Source organism: Rhinolophus ferrumequinum, chromosome 5, assembly GCF_004115265.2.
Source record: "Rhinolophus ferrumequinum isolate MPI-CBG mRhiFer1 chromosome 5, mRhiFer1_v1.p, whole genome shotgun sequence".
NCBI classification, from domain to species: Eukaryota; Metazoa; Chordata; class Mammalia; order Chiroptera; family Rhinolophidae; genus Rhinolophus; species Rhinolophus ferrumequinum.
The window spans coordinates 29,698,539-29,718,965 of record NC_046288.1 but is presented as its reverse complement, the minus strand read 5'-3'; the positions used below and the strand labels follow the sequence as shown (position 1 = coordinate 29,718,965).

General features: G+C 36.1%; 1 protein-coding gene across 1 annotated transcript in view; it reads left to right on the top strand.

Annotated features, from left to right (window-relative positions):
* ADAMTS3 (ADAM metallopeptidase with thrombospondin type 1 motif 3) overlaps positions 1-20,427 on the top strand; it is a 253,456-nt gene that overhangs the window by 183,869 nt on the left and 49,160 nt on the right. Inside the window, 1 exon segment of the mRNA XM_033106796.1 lies at positions 8,437-8,636. Coding sequence (XP_032962687.1) covers positions 8,437-8,636 — 200 coding nt within the window.

Sequence of the window (20,427 nt, the reverse complement as noted above, 5' to 3'; positions counted from 1 at the left end):
TGCTAATAGTGTCGTAGATTATAACGTCTTTCCAAAGCACCGAGGCAATATACCTATCTATTCGTTAGTGGCAGCTGATGCCTGAATGTACCCTAGATGACACATTATTGACTAGTAAGAGCTTGCATTTCTGAAAGATTGTGACTATTAACCAAAATCTGAGCCAGGAGACTCAAATGTAATTCTTAGCCAGATTTACATGTTAATGAACTGAGTAACTTTTAACAATGTAAATCAGAGAACATCAGTTTAGGGATTTCTTAATTTGTTTTTCACCTGATTGAAATATCAATTAAAGGTTACCAGCATGGTTGCAGATAAACTGATGTTTGCAATTCACCAAAATGCTTAATGCGGAATAGGAGAATATACTTCCAATGTCATGCCTGTGACCTCACAGCGATTTCACAAAGCACATCATTCCTCCTGTAGAGATGAACTTTTCCTGGCTGGAAAAGTAGGCACTCTGGTTTAAGCTTTGCTTATTGTAACAGGCTTTTATTTCCACGTAACCTGTCTGTACAAGACTTAATTCTGACTAGAGATGTAGATATTACTAGAAACTGATTGTTTTTTTTTCTATTCTACTCTGCTTTATCAAAAAAGTAAAACATTTAAATTGTGCAACAGAAATCCAGATGTAGTCTTGAGACCTTTGAACAATAAGTGAATGATTTGCCCTTAAAAAAGGAAAGAATATAATTTAATCAAGAGGACATAAATGTTGATTAAAATGCTGTTAAATGTACAGAGTAGCAAAATTTGGAAAAAAAAAAACTGTAGTGTCTTCTAGACTGTATGATTTTAGCTGAATAAGAGCAACAGGAGAAACAAACTAGAAAACAGATCACTAGTAAAAAATCTCTTCATTTAAAATATAAAGAGAATCAAATAATTAATTTGGGAGATTAAACAGAATATATTGTCTTTTTTTATACTCAACTATTTTATTTATTAAATTTATTGGGGCAACAATGGTTAATAAAATTATATAGGTTTCAAGTGTATGTTTCCATGATACATCATCTGTATATTGCATTGTGTGTTCACCACCCACCATCAGTTCTCCGTCCATCACTATATAAGGATGGTATAGCCTGAGAATAGTTTGTTAAAAAAGACTGGGAGTGAAATGAGGACAATTGATGACTATAGCAGAAAAAGTATGGATAGGTTTATTAATCAGTTTCTTTTAATTTTAGTTGTTAGGAACCAAGATCAATCTGTGTTAAGCAAAACATTTTTGAAAAACAAATAAAAAAGAAAATGAGGTGGTGATAATTTATTGACTTAATGAAACTGAAAAGACCAAGGTTTAAGGGATGGTTGGATTCAGAGGTTCAAAGTCATCATAGGAGCATAAACTATTTTCTCCATTAGTAATCTTCACTTTTTTCTTCTTGCGCTAAACATAGACCAACAGCTATCTCAGTGCTAGCTCCAAGTAGCTGCAGTGTTGTATTCTTCTAGTTTTGAACCTAGTAAAGAGAACTTCCCTTTCCTAGTAGCTCCAAATAAAACAGTCCTGGTCATAGTTCGACTGGCATGATTTAGGCAATTTTCACACCATTAACCAATTATTAGAGTCAAGGCAGTAGAATATAGTATTTAGCCATGCCTGGGCCAGTGCCTATACTCAGCTAGAGCTGAGTATAGAGGGGTAGAGTGCAGAAGTGAGGCCGGAGGGTGTAAATCCATGTAACTACATGGACCTGGAGAAAGATATTTGCCCCACACCTAGAGTTGCCAGATTTAGCAAATAAAAATACAAGATTGTCATTTAAATTTTAATTTCAAATAAACAGTAAGTTTTCAGTTTTAGGTATGTCTCAATTAACATTTGGGACACACATTAAAAAAAATAGTTGTTTATGTGAAATTTGAATTTAACAGAGAATCCTGTGTTTTGTCTGACAACTCAGTCCACACCCATTTTAGTGATTTATTCAAGAAATGGTTGGAGAGTCTACTATTCGGAGAATGAAGGACTGTACCTTTCCAAAAACATTAAGAGGCCAAAACAATGCAGAAGTAATCTCTAGGCAAACAGATTACAATAAGAGAAAGTAAACACAAACTGTTAATGCAAATTAATATAAAGTAAAAGAAACCAGTGGAAGACTGTTACTAGGGAATGTGGGAAGAGGAAGGTCTGAGACGGAGAATTCAGCAATGTGGGTTGCCTGTACATCTATTTCCCCTTCCTCTTTTATTTTAAGGACTTCCCCTTTTATTTTTTTCATAGGACCTTAGTATTATTCATAAACCCACACTTTTCTTAAACATGTGCTTCAGAAGAGGCTGGCCCCAGTCACAAAGGTTGACATAGTGGGACAAAGACATACATGAGGTTCTGTTCTTACCTATGAATGATTTTTACATGGGCATTTAATTCAATTCTAGCCACTGAAAACTGTAGTTAAATGTACCAGAGGGCTTCCACAAAAGATGTTTGCCTTCTCCTAAGAAAGACATGTGTGAAGATACAATTTGTTGTATCTGTCTGTGGTGCTGGAATTGGTACAGTCATTTTGGAACAATCAAAGAAGCTAATCTGAAGACAGAGTTTGTACACCAGGAATGGCAGGATAGGGAAAGATGGAAAAACTGGGTAGTTGATGATGTACTAATTAACCCAGGAATCACCCTACCTCAGGACCTCTTGTAAGGCAAACTTTTATGTTTTCTGATTGCTTAAAATACTTTAAGTAAAATTTTCTTTATTTGTAGATAAAAATATTCTGACATATAGGAGATTCTCATTAAAAGTCAGAATTTTCTATATATTGGACACTGAGATGACTTTTTTCTTTTGTTTGTATGCTAATGATCATGAACCCAAAACATAAAATCTTTTTTTTTTCACTTTAAAGGTAAGAAATTTTCCATTAAAAAATGCCATATGTATCCCTTAAAGTAGTCAAAAATGTATTTTAGAATTAGAACTTTTGGGGAAAGAAATCACGGAAACTAATATTCATTCAAGGGTAATGTCTTTTTTTTTTTTAAGTTACTTAGTAAAACTTCAGAATGCCATCATAAATTGGTGTGAATATAGTTCTTTGAACTATCAATATGGAATTTCCTAGTTGGTGAAGGATTCAGCTGCTTTTCACAGAAATATTTTATATCTTGGTAGAATGGTGCCCCCGTATATATGGAGATGTTGTTACTGTACCTTTTTAGGAATTGATAAAAATATAAATTTTTAAAAGATAATGAAAAAAATCACTATTGGATGATACAAACAGGTCAACACAATTATTTAAATTAACTTCTCTCTGCTTCTGATGTTAACATATGACTGCTGGATTTTACGCTCCAATCTTAGGATCTCCACCTACTATTTCAGACACTTCATTTTCACTACAGTATTCCGTTCATGAAGAATGTCAAATTTCTACATATAGACTCATTCTGTATTTATTGTTACTGCAAAACAGTATGCTTCTTCCTCATTTTCTGCAGTAGATGCATTATGAAGAAAATTGCTATGGGACATTTGGTAAACTGAGTCTTTATCATTCATTTATTCATGTATTAACTTGCATTCCAAAGGGAGTAGGAAGGCCTAGAGAGCCTAATAAACAAAATTGAATCTTTTTAGTGATATATCTATTAGAACTAGATTCTGTGATGTTAAAAAAGAAAAACCTAAACATGGCCAAAATACACTAGAAGTGCTATTCCTCACTTGTAGCAAAGTCTGGTGTTAGGCAATCCAGGGCTGAGATGACAGCTCCACAGTCATTGTGGGATCCGATCCCCTCTTTATAAATCTGTCCTATCTTAGTCAGCACATGCCTTGATTCCAACATCACCTCATAGAACTCCTAATATCATATCCACGTTTCCAGGCTGTAGGAAGAAATACTGAGTGAAGAAATAATTAGCACCTACCAAGATGAATCACCTTCCTTTGGGGGGCCTTCATGAGAGCCCTCCATGCAAGCCCATTTAGGCCACCGAGGCATAAGCACTACTTCTGCTCATATCTCACTGGCTGATCCTTAGTCATGTGTGGTCCCTAGTCACAGGGAGCCTGGGAATGACTTTTAGCTGGATTTATTGCCACCTCAAATATAATCGACATTCTCCTTAGGAAGGAGAGGATAGAATATAGGGTAGATGATTCTCTCACTGCCTCTTATGACAGTACGAATGCATTCCAACCGCAATATATTTGTATCAGATTCAGAACTTGTAACCTTTCCAATTTTATCTTTATCTCCTGCCATTTTTCAGACCATAGGAATTTCTTCTGGGGTGGAGAATGATTTTGCCAATCTTGCATTGTAAATATAATTAGGCATATATATACATATATGTGTGTATATATATGCCGTATTTCATCTTGACAATGTCTTAAGCCCAAGTGTTCACAATCTGTAAAACAAGTTATGTTGTACTTTATCTGTTTAAATTCAAAATCCTGATTTAACACTAACAATCCTATGTTTAACACTAAAATAACTATACTTATTGTGACTTAATTGGTTACCTATGTTTCCCAAAATATTTTATTGCAACAAAAACAGTCTTTATAGTAAAATTATTCTCTTTCTGTAAGTTCACATACAGCAACTGGGAAGCTAGGGGACATACAAAACGATAGAGTCACAATACTTCCAAAATATTAATTACCTTTTATCAGTAACTTCTAAGGTAAGTTTCAAAAACTTCCATTTTCCAAAACGTTTGAAGAAAGAAAACTCACTCAATCTAAGTACTAAGAGGAATTGCCTTTGATATCTCTGAGAACTTGAAAAGTACTCGGAGCATCACTTTTCTGGAACGAAGCATGGGGAATAGTAGCACCCCTGTACCTGTTGCAGAGACTTATTTATTTCTTTTTAAAAAGTTGCTCAGTTTTCCTGCTAATTCTGTTATCACGTCACTCATTGTCTGCTGTCCAACTCAGCCACTGTCATTCAAGTCACCTTGAATGCACTTACACAGCAGGACGCCAGTAGGAGGCCACCCGAGATCCATAGTTTGCAACACCCAATACAAAACGTCACTCAGCTTTCACTTCTTGAACTTGCCTACTGCCTTCTATGTGATTCCTTTCAGTCCTCTTTGCAGTAAACAGATCTGATAGGGAGTGGATGGACATGATAGCGTGACATTGCCCTTTAATAGTCCTGTCCCTACGTCTTATAGGGGCACAGCAATAATCCTAAAATTAGACACAGAGGCATCTGAAAATTTGTCAGCTTGTCAGCTTTTAAACTCTGAACCTTTATAAAAGTGTTAACTGTTACTACAAAGCATGCTCTAGTACCCCAATTAGATTTGCCTAAACTAGAAATTGTGAAAGTGACTCAAGCCTAAGTTATTGTTTGTTACTACATGATACAAATCCAGGTACATTTTGAATATGAATCCAGTACAGCTGTGTGGTTCCCAGGGTTATACCTAGAGGAGTGCCAAGTAGTTCTCTACCTTCTCAGGGTCTGCGTGAGGGTACTCAGTAAGTATGTGTTGAGTGAAGATCAGTGCCATCTAGAAGCTGGCTCTGTACAATTTTGTATTAGGTTTTTAGTCTACTAAACAAGCTTGTCTCATTGGGTTTAATCCTAATTTTACATTCAAAGTGAACATTCTAGATGCTTCTCTCCTTGTACCTACTTTGAGCTCTGCAGGAGATATTACCCTCCTTCGTTCTAAAGTTGTCAGCAGTTCAGATTTTCCTTCACTAATTTCAGATTTATTTCTTACCTCTGTTTTAAAAGAACGGTACCTGTTTATTTTTTGATGTATAAAATAATATAGGAAGCTTTAAAAACTGACAACTCTTAACGGGAAATCATGATTATCATTAGATCATCGTTAGTGTAGTCGTAATAGTAAATAGTATTTGTTTGAGCACTTACATCTAAGCACTGTGCACAGTGTTTTTGCAACTATTAATCATATCACAGCAAGTCTGCAAAGTAGGTATTAGTATCCCATTTTACAGGGAAGGAAACTGACGTTTAGATTAGTTAGACATCTTAAATAAAATAACATTGCTAAGACGTGACACTTCCAGGACTTGAAGCCAGGTATGTCTGATTAAAAGCTCGTGCTACTAATCATTTATCATTAAATTATAAAGTAGGCATACTGAGAAAAATTTGTGATGAATGAAGATATTTCAAAGCTTCAGAACTGTCTGATTAATAGAGATGTGTATAGATGAAAAGTGCAAGAAGTTATTCCACTGTTTTTCTTTGAAATGTTTGACATTGCCCACTTTAAGAATCATAGAAAAGAATAGTGTACAGTACAGGGAGAAATGGGGACAGGGATATTCTTGATTGAATAAAAGCAGTGGTTGAAAGAAAAAGGTTTCATTCTTCCTTGCTAGGTTTCATGATGAAAAAAAGAGATTCTCTTTTCTTTACAGAAAACTACCTATTTAAGGAGAGATGGAAAGGCCCAATCAAAGGTGTGTTAGAGCAGAGTGAACTGTCTTTCTGAAATAAGTATTCAGCCTTCTTCATTCATGCATCAGACTTAATGATATGATGACATTGCCAGTATATTTCCATTGGTTTCTGCTGCTGACAGTTCTGCCAAAAAAAGAGCCATTTTTAGAACTGGGAGTTCATGTATGAATTTCCTATTTGTACGCTTGCTATCACAGCCTTTCACATTCTCAAGTGTGTGAGAAGACTTGAGGTTGAACAGTGAAGCTGTTTACAGGTGTAGTCTCTTGCCTTCAACATGGGTTTACAACTCTTAAAAACAACTTTTGAGGAAAGCTTTCTGTTTGATGTGGATGGTGGTGAGAGTTATTTATGTGTTGTAGAGCCAATGTGATTCCCTGATGAGGAGAAAATTCCCAGCTAATGATCTAGCAGTTGGGCTTGGGTTAGAGTGACTTACAGTATAGCTTTCAAAGCTGAGGAGTCACATTCAGAGCTTATGCCCATACTCTTAGGGGAGGGTGCTGGTGTTTCTATGTATTTTTTTTTTTAAGTGGAAAGGGTGTGAGTGGGATCTGTACTCCTACTACTTCTAATCCCACGTGGCTGGGGCTTGATCATCAATCTTTCTAGCCAAGAGACACATTTTTCCCCCACTCCTAACTTTACTAAAACCACCAAGGTGGAAAGGAAAATGCCTATTCATTAATGTCAGACACTGATTCAAAAGTCTGCAGGTCCCCATACAGCATTAAATAAACCTTCATGTAAAGCATGAGTCAGACATGGTTCTGTCAAGTATGTTTTTAGATATGTTATGTTAGATATCAAGGCAGTTTATAAAATAATTTTTTACAGGTTTTATATATTTGAAATGGAAATGAATATACTTTCCATTTTACCGAAACATTTGAATAGCTTTTATTTTAGTATCCAAATGATATCTTTCAATTCACCAAAAACATTTTCTTTACCAAAAATGTGGTAATCTGAAGGCAGATAATCTAGAATATTAGAACCTAAGAATGCCTCTGTCACTCTCTCCAGATTGATAGATAGATGGATAGGTACAGATAGACAAAGGTAGGTATATCTGTATATTTATTTCTCTTTTTATATATATTTATATGTGTGTAAATATGTGTGTGTGTGATTCCATTTAGATTATATGTGTGATTATATGTGTGTAAATATGTGTGTGTGTGATTCCATTTAGAAAGTAAATTTAAATTCCTTCAACTGCATAAAATAAAAAATGATTTATGCTTTTATTTTTCTTCAGATATTAGTAATGTTCTGAGTCTCTTACTTTGGCATTTCATAGATGCAGCTAGTTGGCAATTGAAATGAACTGCTATCCAGCACAAATGTGTAGACCTATAATGTTAAGTGGATATTAAGTGGATGTACCTTGTATATCCACTTCTTCCCTTGCAGTATTTACTAGAAAACCATAGCAGAAGAAATAAAGTAATATATAGGGATCGATATTTATACCACCAGATGCTGTTGTGTTGCCATGCTATCATTTGATTTTTAAGTTCAGGCTACTGGGAAAAGGAGAGACTTAAGTTTATGTGATACAAATTCTACATTCTATAGTTACTTAAATTAACCACTGTAAACTTACCAACATATGATTTTTTTCTTTACAATCACCACTTGTTTAGTAACTACTAATCATGTGTTCTCTACCAACATTTTGCTTTGCACTGAAGATACAGCTAGAAGACCAAACTACTCTTGATCTTAAAGAACATTCCGACCTGCACGGCGATATTGCTCTCTACAGTAATATTCGTTTACCTTCCGTGTTGCTGTTCTATGTTGAATTTATAGGATGTCTGTCTGACCATATGGATGTGCACATTACTTAAGGAATAAACTGAAAAAGCAATGTCTCATTGATTATGGATTGCAACGATAGGTCCCCTAGAAGATTATTTTTGTAAGAAGTTATTAGAAGGTCTACTGGGGAAACTGACATGCCTGAGTAATTTTTGTTGTTGTTGTTTCTTAATAGAGTCGGATCTGGGAGGCCTTGATGATCTAGATACTGTTTACAGCAGCATTGACAGGCAGCTGAATGAAACAATGAGGCACCGAAGGCACGCAGGAGAAAATGATTACAACATCGAGGTGCTACTGGGAGTGGATGACTCTGTGGTCCGTTTTCATGGCAAAGAGCACGTTCAAAACTACCTCCTCACCCTGATGAACATTGTGAGTAGTGACTCCTTTTTGAGATTTTTCGATCTTTTAATTTACTCCTCCTGTTTTTTTTTTACTGTCTTCTGGAAATGTGTGTGGGGAGTTTCATGAATGCACCCCGCATCCAAAATGTGTACACAACTGCATTAAATGCAAACAATGAGCTACATATTTAATATACCAGGATGCAAAAATAAAGGAAGCATAAAGCACACATTTCTTTTGGTGAATCAGGTAGTTTTCCATTGTCATCAAGGGGAAATCATTAATTTTAAAAGTCATAATGGGATGAATTATGACATGACATGAATTATGATTTTCATTTTGTTCTGAGGATAATCAAACTCTCAGGACTTGCTCTTTCTGCCTTGATGTGGAGCACAAAGGATGAAATAGTTCTTTCCGCATCATTTTGTATCCTACGATGATAAAGAATGAGTTAGGCCTGATAACTCTGTCTAGATTCTTGTTGGTAGAGCTTTTGTATAGGAGTAATATTTTACAATATTCTCTGAAGAAGATAATATATGTACAAAGCACAGTCAACTTGGCACAGTGCTACAATGCAGTCAGAAAGGGCTCTTTAAATTTTTCTTTATTTATGAGCCTTAATCATATCCAGAAGAAATTTAGTAAGCATCCTCAAACTAGCATTTTTTTCCCCTTGTGAATTGGCAGAGAGCAACTGAAGAGAAATAATTTATAAACCACCTTCTTCTAAAAGATAATTCAGATACTAGTACACTCTATGTTATATATTTAATCTCTTAGAATTATGAAATATATATTATATTTATCTATCAAATGTATAATCCTAAATCTATTCTCTCTTTCACCTTTTAACTATTAACGTAATTTCTTTGGGTATCTCTATGTTGTTTACCTTTATTTTTCCATGCTTCAGATTAGATTTCAAGTAATTTTTCTGAAGAAGAAAAAGTATTAATTTCATTAATTATGATTTTATTTATTCTAATGAATAAATAAGTCTGTATGTTAAATACACTTTTGTTCATTGAGATGTCAATTTTTAAAATTCCACATATACTGTGTCTCTGTGAAATGGAAAATGAGTATAGAAATTCAAACACATTTTTATTTGTTCATTGGCTCTAATTCCTGTTATGAAGACACAGAAAACAAATTACTAGGCTTGACAATAGGTGTCTGTAAAGTTTCATCATTGTCAATTAAATGAATGCCTTCAACTATTGACTATTAACATTTTTTAAATACATTTTATTGGGGAATATTGGGAAATAGTGTGTTTCTCCAGGGACCATGAGCTCCAAGTCGTTGTCCTTTAATCTAGTTGTGGAGGACGCAGCTCAGCTCCAAGTCCAGTTGCCGTTTTCAATCTTTAATTGCAGGGGGTGCAGCCCACCATCCCATGTGGGAATTGAACCAACAACCTTGTTGTTGAGAGCTTGCACTCTAACCACCTGAGCCATCCGGACGCCCCTCCAGAAGCTCAGCAGCAGCTAGTTGTTTTCAGTCTAGTTGAAGAAGGCTCAGCTCACTGGCCCATGTGGGAATTGAACCGGCAACCCTGTTGTTCAGAGCTCGCACTCTAACCAAACAGCCATCCGGCCACCTCTGAGTATTAACGTTTTATATGACCTGCTAGTTGTGTAACTTTGAGAACGTTGTTTAGCCTTTCTATGCCTGCTTTAGTTTTTCCATCTGTATGAGAAAAATAATAGGACTTACCTTACTAGGGATGTTAAGATGATTGAATTAGTAAATGCAAGCCATATGCTTTCTACAGTGCTGAGTACACATGCCGAAGTATACAATCATGTTTTAGATTTCAACATGAAATTTACTTCTAAAATAACCTAAAATTTACAAATTTCGATGGAGATGCTCTTCCCACTTGTACCACTCATTGTGTCCCTGGGCTGCTTTCTCCTACCACTAGCAAGGCAGTCAGTCATTACAGACTTCCTAGGCTGCTAACTAGTGCTCAGACTACAGAAAGTTATTAGAGAGCAGAGATTTGATATGGTCCTTTTCCTCACAGAAATTATAATTTAGTTGAGGAGAAAAAAGAAATACAAGAGAAATTTTAAAGGTTGAGCAATAAAAGGTATGCTATTGTTAAGACTTACATTGTGGATACTGTATTATAAATTCCATGAGACTTTAGAGAAGGGAGCTGTGACAGTAGTCATTCCACTTGTAAAGGGTTAAGAATATTAAGTTGGGACACAGGGGTCAGCGACTTAGTTCAAGCTCTTTCACTGGTTGGCTCTGTGACTTTAGACAAATTCCTTCCTGGGATTTTGTTTCTGTATTTATAAAATTGAAAGATTTGATAAGATGTTCATTCTGTAATTCACCAGAAAGTTAGGAGTCAAACTGGGTCTTGAGGGATTTGTTTATCTGTTGTTGGTCCTTTATTTTGCTTAGGTTATTTTGTTTTTTGAAGGGCACCTGAAAATGTAAAGGTTTTGTAGGTGTGATCTATTGACAAGAAAGTAGAAATGGAAATAGTATATTCACCAGACAGTAATTTAGGTATCAAAAAGTAAACAAAAGGATGCATCTTAGGTTTTATAACCGTCAAAAGAACTTTTGTTTTTAAGTCCATTAAAAAGGTTAGATAATAGGTTGAATCTCTGTCTCAAATACTAGAAATTATTCTAAAGTTAATAGAGCCTGAGAGATTGGAAGTGTAAAGGAGAAAATGATTTTTAAAACTTAGTAAATTCACTGTATTGGAGTAATTAATGAAGGTAGGGGTTTTGAGGCAATAACAATAACACTCCTTCCATTCCCTCCCAAGTTCATAACCATCTGAAACATAGACACAGTGAATAGACAGATGGAGAATAAATTGTTTTATTGTTGATGAGAGCTGAATTGCACATGACTTAAGTGTATGGCCATAAAGATTTTCCTTATTTTAAATAATTCATTCTCTACTGAGGGAAGTTTGTCCCAGCCCCGAGGGACATTTGGCAGTGTTTGGAGACATTTTTGGTTGTTACATCTGGGAGAAGGTGCTACCTCCACTAGTGGGAGAGGCCAGGGATGCATCGTAACGCAAGGACAGCTCTACACCACAAAGAATTACGAATTATCCCTCTAAAATATCAATGGTGCTAAGGTTTAGAAAAACGTGTTTTAAACTAAACAAGCTTACTTACAGCCCCTGTCCCTCTCCAACTGGATAATGTCAGGCTTCCCCTATAAGGCAGGAAGACAGCTTTTAAGCAAACAGACAGCTTACTGCATCTCTTCCTCTCCTCCCTGCCCTCATTGCCCTTCTGCGGACTGTTAAATCCAAAACACTGAGATGCGCATGCTTATTACTCTGTCTCAAATTTATCAATTAAATAAAAAGTTGGAGGCATGAAGAAAACTAGTAATGATGTTCTAATGGAACAGCCTCGTGGAATCCTGAAGCCAAGGAAATTGTGTGTTTTTCCCCCCTAACAATGTTTGAATAATTATTACCTCCTATGCTAGTCATGCTTCATGACTTCCCATGGTTATCTAAAGTCATGGCTCATTAAACTCAAACCCTTTCCAAACTTAAAGGCTTTCTTTACATGTCACATAGGTTTAGACAGAAATTGTAGAAGAAAACTGACAATAAAAAAGTCTGTCTCCTTCCATTGATTGGGGGAGAAACAGTCCTAGGGTATAGAAAAGACCATGGTTTCCTTTAATCTCATTTGGCACCTTTACCGTAGCTGACTAGTCAGCAAATATGTTCTTCCTTTAGTTAATTTAGTTTCCATACCAGAACCCAAATGATATTTACTACCTAGTTCCTGAACTAAGAGACTACCTTTAGGTCCAAGGGATTTGCTTCATGGTTGTCTCTTTAATTTGAACTCTTTTTTTGCAGGGTAGCTTGTGTTTCTTATTTCATAGTTTTTCATTGTGAAAGGGTTCTTAAATTATTAAATGTTAAACATTTGTTTAATAAAAGAACAGATAAATGAACAAAGGTATATAATAACATAGAAATAGATTATGAACAATCTTGGGAAGCAGAACTTTTGGACTTGAAACAAGAGGATATAAATAACAGATGAAGGCTTTTGATCAGCTTAAATGTTAGTTGAGGAGAAAAAGTAACATTTATTGGGTATCGTATTTTTTTCAAGGATATTGCAAGATGGGAATTATTACCATTTTGCTAGAGGAGACAAAGCCTTGCTTAAATAAAAATGTTAGTAAAATTGAGGTAGAATTTTTAAATTATTTGAATTTTGTAAAAGATAACATGGTGATCGTAATCATTAAAAGTAGGCTGGGTGGAGCTTCCCAGTTGGTGGACACATCAAGGTGCTGGAAGGATGGAGCGACTGAGAGGAGCATGGCAGCTTTGCACCCCTACCCCTACATATTGCCTATGCATCTCTTCCATTTGGCTCTTCCTGAATTGTGTCCTTCATTTAAAAAAAAAAAGAAAATAAAAAAAAATGGTAAATGCGTAGGAGGCAGCAGACTATAGTGGAAAGAAAACAGGACAGTTTGGGCGTCAAGCATGCCCCCAGGACCTACAATGTGAGAGAGGCCTTGTACAAGTAGAAATTTTTCATCACCGCATTTTCCTCACTGGTAAGATAAGGATGCCATGTTTCCCCGAAATTAAGACCAGGTCTTATATTAACTTTAGCTGCAAAAGACACATTAGGGCTTATGTTCAGGGTATGTCATCCTGAAAAATCATGCTAGGGCTTATTTTCCAGTTAGGTCTTATTTTCTGGGAAACACGGTAGCAGTCCTGTGCTCATAGGAGAGTTCTAATGAAGAAATTATATTGTAATCATAACATGCGTGGAACTGAGAGGGTGCTTAACAGATAGGCAGTTTACATTTGCTCTAAAGGAACTCAGAGTTCTTCCCACAATTTGTTCTTCCCCTCAAGTTTTTCAGTTTCTACCATGAATCAGACACGGGTGGAGGGCTTTCCCAAAATTAAAGAGCAAATTTGTGGGAGATCTAAACCAGGAGCTTCCCAGCCTCATTTGAGGCCCCTGATTTTCTCAGGCTCTTGGAGCAGAAAACACCGAACATATAATGCCTAGGGTGGAGCCTGAGCTCAGTCCCCAATCTCATGAACCTTTTGCCTTCTTCCACTGATGATCCTGAAGCAAACTCAGGAGAAAGGGGAGCAAACATTGTGAGCTAGTTTCATTGTGAAGAATAACTGGGAGAGGAGGGCAGGCACAAAGCTATGCTCTCTTCCTGGGACTGTTCTCTCTTACAAAGCAAAAGCCTCTGCTGGGGTGCAACAAAGCCTGTGGCCTCCAGGGCACAGATAAAGATCAGTTGCATTGGGGGAAGGATAGAAGAAGTTAGCACTTTTCTCTGGGCATTTGAGGGTCAAAGCCTGAACAGCCCCTGGATGATTTGATACGATTGCTAAGAGGAGGGACACCGTCTACCCATCCCCCAGACCCTTTGTGAGTCAGTGAAGGAGTGAATACTCACCTACCTTGTATCTCCTTTTATTTTGAATTCTTTCTTTTCTGTTGATCTGGAAATTTCTCCAACCTTTATCTATAAAGAAGAAATAAGCAGATACAAATGTATCCGAAAACGACATCACTATTGCCCATTCTTAGATTTGTAGATTGCTCAGTCTTGACAAATATTTTTTTGTTTCATATAAGAAATATATATGTTAAGCCTTGTTGGGATCTTATATCTTGTTATATTATGAAATGTTTCATTTTACTATTTTATAACATGGCTGACCTGCTAGGAAAGTGGTTCTCACCTATGTGCATGTCTCATTCCACAAATATCGGTCCATGACTACTACAGGCAAGGTCTACATAAGCGTAGGAGATATGTCAGCACAATAGAGAACTCTGTCCTTTTGGAGCTTGGGAGAGGAGATGGGTGATAGTCAAAAGAAGAAATAGATATGTAATTGTAGGTAATAATAACTAACAAGAAGGAAAATAGATGAAAGTAAAGAGCTGTTATCAAGGAGAGAGGAGGGGTAACCATTTTGAATAGGAGGTTAGGAAAGGCATCTCTAAGACATATGCAAGCAAAGATGTAGAAATTCTGTGAGGAAGACAGTTAGGCAAAGATCTTATGGATCATAAACTACAAATGTTCCAAGTCAAGAAACAGCTACTGAATCAGGAGTGTTGTATTTTAAGCCCAATGGATAATTTTGATGAACACGCCTAGTTAAAAATTCACTAGTGGGACAATCAAGGACAAGACCTGAGAGGAGAGAAGGATGGTGAACTTTTGAAAATAAAGAAATAGAAATGAAATTTCTTAGAATAGAATAATATAAGTAATTGGACTATCCTAGATATTTCTCCAGTCATTTTTCTTTGTATGTTGATATTCAAATCCTGTTGGCAGAAATTTGTTATCATGTGAGCTACTGTGAAGCTTAGCTTATTGAATGAACTCTGAGCATTCTAGGCAGTTAACAACTTTTTCCCAATCTGAATATGCTTTTTAAGTCTTTTGGTTTGTTAATTACCTCATGGGCTTTAGTACCGTTAGACTGTTTCTTTTCTTGGATTATGTCTAAGCTGCTGCAGGGGAAATATGTATCTTGCTAGGAGGAAAACCAATGAAATGTAAAGTATAGGAACCAGTTCTTATCCTCCCTTGATCTACAATGGAAAAGAATGGCTCCAGGCAACATTATGAAAGTAAAAGGAGGAAATGTCCTAAAGAGATTTAGGATAGTCTTGATTTAGAAAGTTAAAAGGTGGAAGGTCACGTAATGATCAAACACCAAAGAAAACAGAATTGCAAAGGATAATTTCATCATGTGAAATTTTCAATGTTGAAGTCCAATGTCTTATAATGCAAATAGGATTCGTGAGTGAAGTTCCTTCTCCAGAAATCAGTTTAGTGTGATTTAGTGCAATAGAAGTCTTTGTTTTCTAATATTTGGCTTTTCAGCCATTTGCTCTCTTTGCCACAGGTCATTTAGGTAAAAATTATCATTTATATGACTGAACGTAGGATCACACCTTAAAATTTAAGAAGAAACATTAGAGATGATCCTCTTCCTTTTTAAAGATATAGAGGGATTGAAAGGTAATGTCAGGTTACTTACCTAGTCTCAAGTACTTAGTTAATGCAAGGCCAGACTGATTTTGTTTCTGATCCCCATTTTAACTCCACTTCACTTTAACATTTATGTTAGTAGTCATTAGTACACAATTTTCAGAACTATATCTGAAGGAGACTGTGATGTGAACTAAAAATGTATGCGCTCATTAACGCTTTGGATTGGCTGCTAAAAAATGTAGGCTATAATGGGAACTAATTTGCAACATCATTGCATAAAGAGGAATATGCTGCTGACCTTTATTCTTTTTTAAATTTTCTGACTTGCTCCATAATTATCAACTCAATCCTGAAAACTAATTAGTCAAAATAATATTTAGAAGTCAAAATGTGTGTATCATAGATAAGAACAATGATTTCTAACCATTTTGGAGTGTGGATTTATTTATGAGTTAAAGGAAAACCATGAAAAATATATTTGTGTCCAAAATAGCAGATACCATTTCAGAAATTCAAAGTCCCCTTGACACTCATCCATGTTAAGAACTCTGATGTAGCTTCCAATAGCCAAATCTGAGATAATATAAACAAAAATAGATAAATAGAGTAAAGGATTATGATACATGCAGTATAATAAATAGTGACATAAATACTAAGTTCATACTGATATAAATAAATAATTGACGATAGTAAACGGGACAATTCTTTCTTATAGTAGAATTACAGTTAATAAATGTAGCAGGAATGATAGATGTAGAAAATTGCTAATTGGCAAACACTAAAGCAATAATTGTTGCAGGTAAATATCATCAATGAGTGACAAAGTTAGTGGATGAAAAGATAATGAGAAACAGGATATATCCATCATCTCAAAGTATCTCCCCCACAAAGGATTTATTCATCATAAAGGGAAAACTAGTAATGTTACATTGGGAAAACCTGGGAAACAGCACCTAACCTTGGTCAGGTCATAGGTGCTTGAATTCCATTTGAAGTAGATTGAGGGAAAGCCACTGAAGTCCTCTTTCTGTGTTGTAAAGAATAGATTGGAGAGGTTTAGGAACAATGAAGACAAACCAATTGATAATTAATTGTAGATGTTTAGGCAAGAGATGATGGTGTATTGGACAGTGGTGATTGCAATAACAAGGGAGTATTTATGATATGATTAATAGAATTTACCAGTGGCTTAGATGGGGGTGGGGGTTGACGGAAAGGGAGGAATCCGCTGTAATTTACACTTTCCTGGTTTGAATACTGATGGATGATGGTGCCACTTACGTAGATGGAATGGTTTATGGAAAAAAAAAAAAAAAACTCACCTCAGATTGTGTGGAATGAAGGTTAGTGATGAAATCTTGGAAGGTGTTTGAAATCATCTAGTTTCAGGTCTGAGTTCAAAGAATGATTTGATATTGTTAAGAATGAAGGCTTACCCTACTATCAACATTTAACCTTTGCTCTTTGCCTGGTCCTGTGCTAAATACTTTACATGAATTATGTAATATTTCTCAATCCTCAAATATGTTCATTTTTCGTCCCAGTTTATAAATGTGGAGATTGAGATTTAGAGAAGTTAGGCAACTACCCCAGAGTCAGACACCTAATGGGTGGCACAGCCAAGACTTGAGTCCACATCTCTGTGCCTTGAGCCCGGTGTTCTTCCTAAGTTTTACTGTCTCTCACGTAGCCCTTTCCAAATAAACCTCGGATGTCTTTCTTTTACCTGTTTCTGTGTCTTGTGAGAATACCATTCAAGTCATTGAAATGAGAATTCAGTTCCATGCCTGATTGAATCAAATCAGCTGGCAATCCAGTTTAGAATTCTAACAGGATGATGAAGCAGATTTTGTGGTTCAGAGGGTGAGTTGTTCTCTTTCAATATGCCAGATATTCTCTGTCCCAAAATGATGCTGTCTGTGGCAGGTATCCTTGTCATTTGCTGAGATCTATGAAATTTTCAGTGCCTTGCAGATAACTGAGTTTGTGCCTTAATCTCAGGATTTATCAAGAAAAAGAAAACAATTAATTTAAAAGGTGCCTCCTAGTATGAAAAACAATCTTATATTTCTAAGTAATTGAGAGAACTCAATTCTTTTTTATATTAAAATTGACAACTTATTGATGGACATTGAACTAATAGCAGCGTAATTGTGTTATCTGGACATGGCAGGCTTTCCTATCTGATACTATTAAAAGAAAATACATACTCCACAGAAGTACTCTGGTCCTAACAAAGCACTAATGGACTTATTCAAGAGTTAGCAAATATGCATGGTTCCTTGTTCCTTAGTGATGATAACATGTCAACACTGCTTTTGATTTCTTAACTAATGTTTCTGAAAATGTTGAGTGAGACTGCGAGGCAGATTTCTCGAGGCAGTATATGTGTTTAGGCAACCTCAGCAAATCATCATGTAGCAGTTTTCTATTTTGCATCATTATCTTTAATCCATTTCTTATATTTGAATTCACTCTGTTCTCTTAGCGTTTGTTCACCTAGCATATATGTCCTCTCATAGACCAAGTCCTGTTAGATTCTAGAGAGGCAAAGATTAGTAACATTTAGCTCCTTTCTACAAGAAGCTAATTCTAGCAGATGAAATAAACAAGTCAACAAATAATAATAATAAAATGTGATAGTTTCTTCAAAAGATTCAGCCACAAAGTACTATGTAAACATTAACTGAAAAGAAAAGGATATGGTTTGACAGATAATGCCAGTAGTAGATGAAGTCTTCATAGAAGATGTGTCATTTGAGTTGGACTTTAGGGAATGAATTGGCATTTCCCTGTTAGAAAAAGAGAAGATGGGACTTGGAAGATAGGGAACAGGTTGTAAAAAGATACTAGAAGTAGTAGCTCTTGGAGCCACTGGAGTTTTATCTGTAGGTGAAACAAGTGTATTTAGAGGAGATGGCAAAAGATGTGGCTGGATCAAGCAGCTGGGTCTACCTTTAGAAAAAACATGCCATCCTAAACAGTTTGAACTTCACCATGCTAATGAAGACTCATAAAGTGTTTTAAAGATTAATGACTGGATCAGTCTGTGTTTTACAAAGAGAATTCTGGATGCATTAGAACGATTTGGAAGAAGAGACTCTGTTAGACATTGTGCTGCACCTATATAGACACATAATATTTATGTGCCAGAATTAGGGGACAAACCACATTCTGTCTGGCTCCAAACTCCTTGTGGTTTACAGTACCGCTCCCTGCCTCAGCAAACTGTCTTACTTCCCCCGATGTGGATTGAACATACCAGGTCACAGAGGCAGACTGGAGTAAGCACAAGCCAATTCAGCCACCCCTTATGTAAACATGCAAACCTTCCCTGGAATATCCTGGACCCGTCATTCTAGAAGAGCGTTCCCACATCACAGGTTACATTAACATAACACGACATCCACACAGTTTTGCTGCCTCAGAGGTCCCTTTCATTTTTACTGACGCATCTTAGTTTCCTCTTTCCCCTTTGATTCTGCAGCCCCAAATTCCTTCCTCAACATTCACTCATTTTTCCTTTTTTATGCTAAAATTAATCAGACCGACTTTATACTTCCCAGGTTTATTCCACCTTTTCTTTTTCCCAGGGTCCTAAAATACAGAAAAGCTTTCTAGCTTGCTGAGGAAATCATTTTTCCCATTCTTGAAGAAAGGTTATCAATTCTACCTGTGCTTTCGCTATGCTTCTGCTTTTCCAAAGGCCAAAAGAGGTTGTAAGATCTTGTAGCCAGATAGCCTATTTTTGATCAACCCAGAGCTCCTTTGATGCTTAAAGGAGGTAAAAGCATAATTAACATAAAAGAACAGACTCATACTTATTGAAAACAACTATCTCACTCTTATAACCTGGCCTTTTGAGGAACTACTGAAATGGGCCCAAATTACCCAAATGCAAACATTTGCAAACGTTTTAACAATTTATTGCAGCATCCAAACTGAATTGGATGGATGCTAAGCTGCTGGATATGGAGGTGGACAGGAAGGAATAGGTTTAAGAGATTTCCACAGGACTTGGTAATAGATTGTCTGTAATCCCTGAAGAAGAGGAAGAAATTGAGGAATATTTTGTCTTCATCTGTTACAGAATAATCAGGAGAGAATATATTTTAGGGAAAAGGTGAGTATACTTTGAGATACATAGGTGTACTTCCAAATAGAGATCTGTCACTAGAGTTGAACAGATAACTTTGGCGCACAAGATAGATGAATCAGTGTTAGATACACAAACATTTGGAATTCATCAGCCTATAGCTAGTGGTTAGAAAAACAGCAGTTGATAAAACATTGCAGGGCAAGTGTGTGAGAGGAGGATGGAAAACAAACCTTTGAGACACAGACATGTGTGGACCAGGCAGGAAAAGATAAGCTAATATTGCTAAAACAAACACACAAAAAACAGAATAATATCATTGAAGACTATAGCGGTAAATAGTACTAAATACGGTAAAACATTGTAGGCAGGTTTTTTATGATGAAGGAAAATTGGCAATACTAATGAAAGAGGGAAAGGAACACCAAGAAAGGGAAAGAGTGAGTAAGGGAAATAGAGTTGATTTTTTGGAGCAAATGCTTTTAGGAAGTAGGAAAGAGCCTCAGAAGAAGTAGAAACTTAGCACTTCCACTATGACAGAAAGAAAAAGAAAGGCAGGGTAGTTGTGAAGAAAACAGACATTGGCATCACATAGACTTATTTGAATTTTGGCTGTGCTAATTCTCTAGGGAACAGTCGCAGACCTTCTCTGGGGCTCAGTCTCTTTCAGGTGGTGATAAAGATGTCTCC